The sequence below is a fragment of the Salminus brasiliensis genome, chromosome 8 (assembly GCF_030463535.1).
Source record: "Salminus brasiliensis chromosome 8, fSalBra1.hap2, whole genome shotgun sequence".
In the NCBI taxonomy this organism is placed as follows: domain Eukaryota; kingdom Metazoa; phylum Chordata; class Actinopteri; order Characiformes; family Bryconidae; genus Salminus; species Salminus brasiliensis.
This window is the reverse complement of record NC_132885.1, coordinates 12,109,228-12,119,825: the sequence shown is the minus strand read 5'-3', so window position 1 is coordinate 12,119,825 and position 10,598 is coordinate 12,109,228. Positions and strand designations below refer to the sequence as shown.

The 10,598-nt window shown below is 36.4% G+C and overlaps 3 protein-coding genes across 3 annotated transcripts; all 3 read right to left on the bottom strand.

Moving 5' to 3' along the window:
• Window positions 1-1,064: 1,064 nt before the first annotated feature.
• On the bottom strand, window positions 1,065-2,000 carry LOC140561271 (uncharacterized). Its single transcript, XM_072686365.1, has one exon. It carries the CDS (start codon window positions 1,998-2,000, stop codon window positions 1,065-1,067), a length of 936 nt encoding a protein of 311 aa, XP_072542466.1.
• Window positions 2,001-3,225: 1,225 nt separating this feature from the next.
• On the bottom strand, window positions 3,226-4,200 carry LOC140561268 (uncharacterized). Its single transcript, XM_072686361.1, has one exon. It carries the CDS (start codon window positions 4,198-4,200, stop codon window positions 3,226-3,228), a length of 975 nt encoding a protein of 324 aa, XP_072542462.1.
• A 2,574-nt stretch (window positions 4,201-6,774) lies between these two features.
• Window positions 6,775-7,749, bottom strand: LOC140561267 (uncharacterized). Its single transcript, XM_072686360.1, has one exon. It carries the CDS (start codon window positions 7,747-7,749, stop codon window positions 6,775-6,777), a length of 975 nt encoding a protein of 324 aa, XP_072542461.1.
• Between the last annotated feature and the right edge of the window lie 2,849 nt (window positions 7,750-10,598).

Below are 10,598 nucleotides of genomic sequence, written 5' to 3'. Positions count from 1 at the left end.
AGTGAATGTTGATTCATGATAATATAATAATACGATAATATTTGATATGTATGTCTTAAGACTGTTATTAATTATTATTAATGATATTAATCAGGAAATGGCAAAATGTTTTACAGGGGTCTAATCACATGTTCCTGAGAGCTTTGCAAATAATCTGAGCTTCGATGTCCACTGGATCCCTGTGGAAAGGACACATTGTGTAAAATACTGCCAGCAAAAAAATCATGATATATATATATATATATATATATATATATATATATATATATATACACACACACACACACACACACACACAGTTTTGGCAAATTGTTGTTTCAAGGGAAAGAAAACTTTGAGTTCTTGTTCTTGTAGTAATAAAACACTAGAAGATCTTGTAAAGCCTTTTTTGTTTTTAATTAGGCAAGATATACTTTTATAGACTTGTATTAACATTTTAATACACTGAACAACAGAGAAATGTATTTGTAAGACCCCAAGACTACATTTCTACACATGTAGTATCTACACATGTAGTAAAAATTGGAATTAAAAAGATGACCTTATTATACAGTAACCTCATTATGCAAAGAATCAACTCAATCATGAGTAGTGCCATTTATTTTACAAAAAGAGAACATGGAAAACCACACAGTTGCCTGAACATACTCAAATCACAAAGGAAAAAAACAGCATCAGCAATATTGCATTCAACAAGTGATACCAGTAAAGCTTTGGGGCAGCATTATGTGAGAATGGGCATTTATTTTTCCTGGGCTCTTCCTACGATGTAATTATTGCCAACCCAAAAACTGGCATTTAAAGTGAAAGAAGCATGTGGACTGATGGAGTAGACTAATATTTTAGGATTTTACACTAATATTTAATGCATTCTCACAAATGTTGCCCTGTCAACTTCCCTAATGTTACATAGTAGAGAAAACAGTGTGTCAAGCCCATAGTGTGTATGATAGAAAGGCTATTATCACTAGTATAAGTCAGTAGAGCATCACAATATTATCAAATGCTACATAATGTTGATTTTAGAGATTGTTTCAATCATTTTGTTCTTTTCTGTGGAACAATCAAAAAATCAAAAAACGTTTTTGCCAAATGAGAATTACCTGCTCTCGGAAAACTGTCTGGCCAACACCCAAATTAATGTTTGTCCCAAAAGAGTACAATGATAAAACAGTGCAAATGATGTAAGCTTTTTTGTCAAAATCTGCATTAGTGACATAATAAGCAAAATCATCAAGCATTAGCCAGACTGAGCAGAGCAAGTAAATGAGAGTCTGTACAATGCCTGTGATAGTCACCCTCATCTGTGACCGAACGTTTGGAGAAGATCTACAGCTCGTCTCCATGCTTTTCATGTGTCTCTTCAGGTATGAAATAGTCGCACAGCTTGATGCCAACATCACACAAAGACTGAGCAAGAAATATGCTAGTCTTAACCATATGTCCGTCCTTAATGCATCACGTGCCACATTTATATTAGTGGAATTATAATGGTCTGTGCATGGACTTACCACACAGGATGCAACATGTAAAAGGAATCCCTCCAAAAATAGGAATCTATCGAGAATTAAAGCAGCATAGACAAAGTGTCTGATTTTCCTTTTCAACAAGACGAGAAAAGGATGTTGAGCAGGAACGATCTGACAGTAGTAGAACACATTCAGCCACAGGCAGGAGGTGACACTGGCTCTCATGATTAACAGCAAACACTGTGTTGTAAGAAAATGACCATGGCTGTCTGATTTCAACAAAGAGTCTGTAAAATCACTGAGAACAAACAAAAAAGTGAAGAAATGAAGAGCAGTATTGCACCCAACAAGGGAGCCTAGTAAAACATTAAGTGGTTGTTTCATTCGTTGTTGTTCTGACACTGGAGAGCGCATACATAAGACAAAAAAGATGTCCATAAGAATGCTGACAACAGAGAGAGGCACATTCACTGATTGAAAAGCTTCACGACTCATTGAGATAGAGAAATGCCAAGGAATGAAGTCAAACATTTTGTTTTTTCTCTCTTTCTCAGCATCACATATCATCAATGTTCAGGAGTCTTTTACTTCCCACATGTCGTTCAGGAAAGAAATGTCTCTCTGTCATCACCTCATCTTATATCAGATGATACGATGCAAAGTAGTTGGTGATACTCCCCTTTCCTCAAAATTGATTAGTAGAAATCATTAGATATACAGAAAATCAAAATTGCTGCGCAATACTGCACTGTGAATCACTGCACTGTGAACAACTGTGTTCTCTGAAATTATGAAGCTTCAAACATTATTTTTGGGATGAGCTGGAGAGTTGGGGATGAGGAGGGGTGGTGATCATCCAACATTCTGACCCCACCAACTGTCCTGTCACTGAATGCAATCACATTCTCACAGCAGTGCTTCGAAATCTAATATAAAGCATGCCCTAGACAGTAGAGACAGTTATTCCAACAAAGCTGCATAAACTCTTTTTTAATGCCTTCAATATTGGAAGAAACTATGAATGAGCAGATATCCCAATAGTTTTGTCCATATAAAGTATCAGTCACTAAACTCATAAAGTCTGTTAAACACATTCGGTGATAAATTAAAAGTTAAAATGAACTGGTAGAAAATACATCTACAGTCCATAAAACAAGATAAAATGACAATGTTTAAAAATCTTCTTCCAGTTGGTTTATCAGGTGCTACCATTTAAAAGACAAACATTAAGCAGTAATGTGCCACTGAAGTTTTCTTGCTGTATATATGTTGTCTTGTGATGTATGAAAGTTAAATATATTATGTAAGCAGCAAACCGACATTGCTGTAGTCATCCTTGCTAGCATTAGAAGTAATCAAATTGATGGAGCAGAAGCACAGTGAGAGAATACCACACAAAGACAAAGCAAGAATTCCAGGGGCCATTATTTGGATAAACTGATCAACTTTAATCCACATAACCTGACTTCAAAATGTTAGAATGAGATCATTGCACCTCATATCATATCAATATATCACTAATTATTTTGTGTAGGATTTAAGCGTGGATACCTGTGAACTGTGAACTCCCATTAAATCAGCTCAAGTATATTACAAATGTAGTTGGTACTGATGGTAACATGGACCTAAAGAATAGTTCAAAAGTAAATCAAAATATTGATAATATTAAATACATGTATTTAGATGTGACAAAAACTTTAAGCCAGTGTTTCACTCATTCTGTGAATTCTGTGGAAAGATTGTGAAAAAAAAAAGTTCATAAAGCTGAAGGCATTGAAAACTTAAAGAACAGAAGTTTTTGCCAAATGAGAATGACCTGCTGTCTGAATACTGCCTGACCAAAACCCAAATTAATTTCTGTCCCAAAAGAGTACAATGATAAAACAGTGCAAATGATGTAAGCTCTTGAGTCAAAATCCGCATTAGTGACATTGTAAGCCAAATGATCAAGCATTAGCCAGACTAAGCAGAGGAAGTAAAGGAGAGTCTGCACAATGCCTGTGATAGTCACCCTTATCTGTGACTGAAGGTGTGGAGGGGATCTACAGCTCGTCTCCATGCTCTTCATGTGTCTTTGCAGGTATGAAATAGTTGCACAGCTTGATGCCAACATCACACAAAGACTGAGCAAGAAATAAGCTAGTCTTAACCATATGTCCGTCCTTAATGCATAACATATTACATTTATATTTGTGACATTACAACGGTCTGTGTATGAGCTGCGTTGACTCATCACATACCTATCATATGCAACATTAACAATGAACTCCCCCAAAAAGAAGAATTTATCGAGGATTAAAGCAGCATAGACAAAGTGTCTGATTTTCCTTTTCAACAAAATGAGAAAAGGATGTTGAGCAGGAACAATCTGACAGTAGTAGAACACATTCAGCCAAAGGCAGGAGGTGACACTGGCTCGCATGGTAAACAGCAAACACTGTGCCGTAAAATAATAAAAAACATGACTGTCTGATTCTGACAAAGAGTCTATAAAATCACTGAGAACAAACAAAAAAGTGAAAAAATGAAGAGCAGTATTGCACCCAACAAGGGAGCCTAGTAAAACATTAAGTGGTTGTTTCAATCGCTGTTGCTCTGGGACCTGAGAGAGCATACAGAAGACAAAAAATATGTCCATAAGAATGCTGACAACAGAGAGAGGCACATTCACTGATTGAAAAGCTTCACGACTCATCGAGATTGAGAAATTCCAAGGGATGAAGTGAAACATTTTGTTTTCTCTCTCTCTCTCTCTCTCTCGCTCTCTCTTAGCATCACATAGTCCAGGAGTCTTTTACTTCCTACACGTCATTCCAAAGAGAAACCTTTTTCTGCCATCACCTCCTCTAATATCATCTCATCTTATGCAAAGCAGTTGGTGATACTCCCCGTTCCACAAAATTGATTAATAACAACATGTACGATGGACAGAAATATATAGGCAACGTGCAGCATTGGCATTTTGGCTAAATATTGAGCAGTGACTGTGAACACCTGACAAACACTGACTGTATTTTAACATAAATTATTAAGACCCTTGTAATTATATGCTTAGGAATGAGGATTTGGTCACCAAATCATATAAAAACATATACAGGATTTTAAATGAGTGGAAAATGAAAATAATGGCCAGAAAATGTGAACAATGTAATTAGGAAAATTTCAACCTGGCACATATGAGAGACTAAGATGAGAATAGAACCATTTAAAATAAATGAGGAAGATGGAACTAGCATATTAAAACTAATTTTCATATTAGGAGAACACAAGACAAATCACATAATAATTCAGAGACTGAAAAATCAAACAACAGATTTGATTAAGTGCATGACAAATGTTTACATATATTGATTTTTATTCATAATTGACAAAGTGGAGAAGCATACAGAGCTGGGTATCCATGTTCCTATTTAAGTATATTTTTTCTATTAAATCATCACTTAAATACTAAAGTAATAACAATTTCAAATGCTGTTACTATTATGAGTTTCTTTTACCACTACTGCTACTACTATTAAATTCAATTTAATTCAATTATATTTTATTGACAGATACAAAGGGGTATTATAGTAGAGTTGTGACATATAAATTGCTCATTACACATTTAATAAATGCAGAACTATATCAGAAAGTATGCTGATCTAAGGTACTTAGCTAAATTAATAGCTTGGCTATCAAAGTCTTTTCAGATATATGAAAGCTCAACGAGCACAAAGAGCACACAGAACACAATATAGAGCAGATGTGTTATTTTAGGGATGAGAAAAGGTTACAAGATTCATCAGCTGCATGATATTTACCACCTTGCACTATATGGAGGGTTTCTACTACTTTTAAATTAAATTAAATTAAATTATTGACAGATACATTGGGATATTGTGGATATGTGGTGCATACATTCCTCAATACACATTTAATGAGTGCAGAACTATATATGAAAATGACAAATTCTATTAGAGAATATAACTCGATGGGCTGGAAAATCTGGTAGGAATGAAAGAATCTGCTCTCTTTTGATTTAGATTCTATTTGATTGACCTCTCATCCCTTCACTGGCTACCTGTTAAATTAGACACTGACTATAAAAATGTTTCTCCTGATGTAAAAAAACTCTCAGTGGTTTGGCCCTGCAGTATCTTGGCAGTATCTTACTAACAAGATGATTGCTTACTTTAAGTCCCTTAAAAAAGAAAAACTATGTAGGAGGAGAGGCCTTATCCTCATAAAGCTCCCCAACTACGGAATTACCTTTCTGTTACTGTTCAGGATACAGACACACTTTCAATGTTTAAATTTAGATTAAAAACCCTTTATTTAAGCTTTTGGTTAACCATCCATTACAGGCTATGTTTTTATTTATGTTGTAGATGGTTTACATATTACCCCATTCTGTTTTACCTCTGTCTTGTACTACTTTAAGTATATGTTTATTATTAATACATTTGTAGTTTGTTTTAAATACTTTTACTGGGACTGGGTGCCACTGCCTGCCTCGCTACTGGACCAGTTTTCCCACAGAGTGAAGTTGCCTCTGCCACAACCCTCATAACCCCACTGTTTTTCCCTCTCAGTTTCACTTTATCCTCTCTCTTTTCCATACATTGGAATGCCCTGGCTATGTTGTTCTGTCTGTGTGCTGCCCAGTCCTGATATGTCTCTATAAACTAAAACTTAACCATAAGTAGGTAATGCAGCAAGACAATGACTCTTAGCACACAAGTAAGTCAAAATATAATGGCTTAAACAGTCTTATTTCACACTTTATGGGTTGGCGGGCACTCTGGATACACTAATTTTTGTGCACAAGCATTGAAAAATCTGTTTTTCAAATATGTCACTTTTTATGAACATATGTATAATGGACTGGATGCTACCTGTGTTAATGTAATATCCATTATATATATATATATATATATATATATATATATATATATATATATATATATATATATATATCAAATACTTGAAATACGTATCAAATTTTATTGTGTTATCCTTGGCAAACAGACTGGAATGTTTTGCTTTTATTGGCAACTAAACAAATCTATGCTAAACTAAGGTACATTGTTACCTTTTCCTTTCACACAGTAGGAATAAATGCACAAAAACCAGCTGTAGAAAAAAACAGGATGTACATCAAAATATATCAATAGATCATTATCAAAATCATTTTAGGAAGCATCAAAAAAAAGTTGTCTAAGTAAAATATATATTTTAATATAAAAATTAGAGAGAAAATATAAATGCAGACAACACTGAAACATAAAAAAAAATCTGAAAAAATGTTGTATGAAAGTGTATGTAATTATGTTAATTTAATCCAGGAATCCATATACAACTTCAGCTTTTGCCAAATGAGAATTACCTGCTCCCGGAAAACTGTCTGGCCAACACCCAAATTAATGTTTGTCCCAAAAGAGTACAATGATAAAACAGTGCAAATGATGTAAGCTTTTTTGTCAAAATCTGCATTAGTGACATAGTAAGCAAAATCATCAAGTACTAGCCAGACTGAGCAGAGCAAGTAAAGGAGAGTCTGTACCATGCCTGTGATTGTCACCCTCATCTGTGACCGAAGATATGGAGAAGATCTACAGCTCGTCTGCATGCTTTTAATGTGTTTCTGCAGGTATGAAATAGTTGCGCAGCCTGATGCCAACATCACACAAAGACTGAGCAAGAAAAAAACTAGTCTTAACCATATGTCCGTCCTTAATGCATTGTCAATTACATTGTCTATTTTATCAGTGGAATTATAACAGCTTGTGTATGAGCTGTGTTGACTTATCACATAGGATGCAATATGAACAATGAACTCCCCCAAAAAGAAGAATTTATCGAGGATTAAAGCAGCATAGACAAAGTGTCTGATTTTCCTTTTCAACAAAATGAGAAAAGGATGTTGAGCAGGAACAATCTGACAGTAGTAGAACACATTCAGCCAAAGGCAGGAGGTGACACTGGCTCGCATGGTAAACAGCAAACACTGTGCCGTAAAATAATAAAAAACATGACTGTCTGATTCTGACAAAGAGTCTATAAAATCACTGAGAACAAACAAAAAAGTGAAAAAATGAAGAGCAGTATTGCACCCAACAAGGGAGCCTAGTAAAACATTAAGTGGTTGTTTCTTTCGCTGTTGTTCTGGAACCTGAGAGAGCATACAGAAGACAAAAAATATGTCCATAAGAATGCTGACAACAGAGAGAGGCACATTCACTGATTGAAAGGTTTCAAGACTCATCGAAATAGAGAAATTCCAAGGAATAAAGTGAAACATTTTGGTTTATAGTCCAGGAGTCTTTTACTTCCCATGCATCATTCCAGAGAGAAATCTTCTACTGCCATTGCCTCATCTAATATCAGCTCATATTATGCAAAGCAATTGGTAATACTTCCTCAAAAATCATTAATAAAAATGCAGGATACAACATTTGCATTGCTGCTAAATACTGAGCTGTAATTCACAGTGACTTAATTGTTGCTACAAGCTGTTTACTAACAGCTAAATCTTGTGGTGACTAATCATGTGCATCTACAATTATGGATCATGGCAATATGGTGAGAGAACAACACACACACACACACATAACACAGGATAACCTAATCCCACATTACAACTCACAGGGTCCAAACAGAATACATGCAAAAAGAGACATAATGAGGATAAAAGAAAGCTGCACTACAGCTGCATTATAAAGAAGTGGTATTACCTGCCAAATTGCATTGAAACCACATACCTCAGTATGCCCTCAGCCCTCAGCCCTCAGTAATCTCTATCACAACATGTAAGCATGTAAAAAGTAACCCTCACAGCCCTGTGTGCAGGTGTGTTGTTAATGATAGTAGTAGAAAGAGTTAAAACTGTATGGACCCATTCATGCCGACAGACCAAGCCCCTTATAGGCTCAAAATTTCACTCAAAAATGCAACGCCTACAACCTGATATGAATCAGACCAGGGGATGAGTGGAATGACTGCATTCATTACTCCTACTGGCCACTGTGAGTATTTAGTTATGCTATTCAGGTTGATGAATGCACCTGCCATCTTCCAGCATCCCTGACGTCCTCTGGAAGGCACTCTCTAAGTCTCTACGTCTTTGTGTACAATATCCTCATCATCCTCATCCATGTACGCCAGGTCCTGCAGCTGCTCTTAGAGAACCACCTCTTTGTGAAACTGGAGAAATCCCAGGTCCATGTACCCAAAGTTCATTTTCTAAAGGTTGTGGAAAAGCTGGCTATGGATACAGCTATGCTCAAGGCAGTGGCTGAGTGGTTGCATCCCACCTCTCTTGTTCTTGAGGAAATGGTCAGGAAGGCTCTTCTGACTGAACCCAACCCCACTCAATGCCTTTATGTCCCCACATCGCTAACCTTAAGTTTGGGCTACCAAAGCCACCTGAGCCCACTGCCAGGCCGCTCTGTAGTGGTGTTACACAACTTGTTGAAAAATGATCTGGGCTGTCTCTCTGGCTAAGGGAAGTTTTGGCAGGCTGATTAATCTAGCAGCCTTATAAAATCTGTCCACTATCACCAATATCACTGACTGGTCCCTGGATTTGGGTAGATATTTAAGTCCAGAGACAGGTCTGACCATGGGCAATGTATATGTTTGTTGAATAATTAAAAAAAATTATATATTAAGAAAAATATTAAGAAAATTGTCCAACATTTAATATATTTGTCAGAAAAAATGTGAACCTCAAGGAGTATCATAGGAGATCATTTAGGGCTAATTGGAGGGTTTCCAAAAAGGTGATGGCAATCAGGTGTGAATTTAACAGGCAGTCCATTATTTCAAAGTACCTCTCTCCCTCTGCCTTGGGGCACTGAGGAAGTGGTTAAAAAGGCTCTTCTGACTGAACTTGACCCAGGAGGAGCACCCACTTAATGCCTTTATGTCCCAGCATTGGTCAGGACTAAGGTCATGCAATAGGTGTACACCAGTCAGGATCTACGCACACTCTAGAATTGATGCAAAGGAGATTTTGGTGGCCAAATATGGCTTGGAATGTCTGTCAGTTTATGTCTACATGTGAGATGTGTGCACACAACAAATATTTCAGGGCCCCTGGACTGCTGCCCTATTACCTGTTCCACATTGCCCATGCACACATCTGTATCTGGACTTCATCAAAGGTCTATCCATGTCCAGGGGCCAGTCAGTAATATTGGCGGTAGTGGACAGATTTAGTGGACTTTGACCTTCACCAGTCCACTGTGAGAGAGATGATGTATACATGGAAGAAATTCAGCACCACCATTACTCTCCTAACAAATTGTTGTTCAATTTCAAAAGTGTAGTAAATATTTTTTGGGAAATCACAAATAACACCCAAGGACATACAGGCCTATTCATTTGCAATGAGTAATGTCAATGTTCATGAATCCACCATAGATGTTTATTTAGTACACAATGTCTTGTCTTGTAATCAGAAATCTTTTAGTGGTTGTAGTTTGCACACTACACAAATGATCGGTTACATTGGGTCTCAAATTACAAGACCTTTTACCAGGAGGAACGTGCTACGAGTCTGTCTGCTCTCCAAAAACATAAGTAGGAACTGATGCCAATGTCATGCACGAGATACATTTTCTTTCATTAAGTCAGAGTATTTGATTGCCCATCATAGCAGCTGTTTTACATGTGTCCTTCCTTAACTCGCATGACCGAACTGATGTTAGTACAGAAGAATCTGTTCAGCTTTGTTTCATTCATTTCCTTAATAAAATGACACAGAAAACACGTTTGTCAAGCTTAATCAGTTTTCCAACAACAAATATAAATATTCTCATGCAACCACAAGTTGTGTCCACCCTGTCATGTACAAACACAGAATATTTACATAAAAAAAACACTTGACCCTGTTAAGTATGATAAATCAATTAAAATGGTTTATTTACCTGTGAAGAATTACTGATTTATTTAAATAAAACATGAAGATGATTGAGTGGACAAGGCCATGACAGGTTGAAGCAGAATGTGACAGGGTGGACAAGAAGCTAAGCATTATTGGTGCAAAAGTAAACAGTTCTGATTTAAAGAAAACACATAACTCCACTTGTGTTTACAATTCAAATTGTGCATGAATCGAGTGCAGTTTATGAAAATTACTGCTGTCAC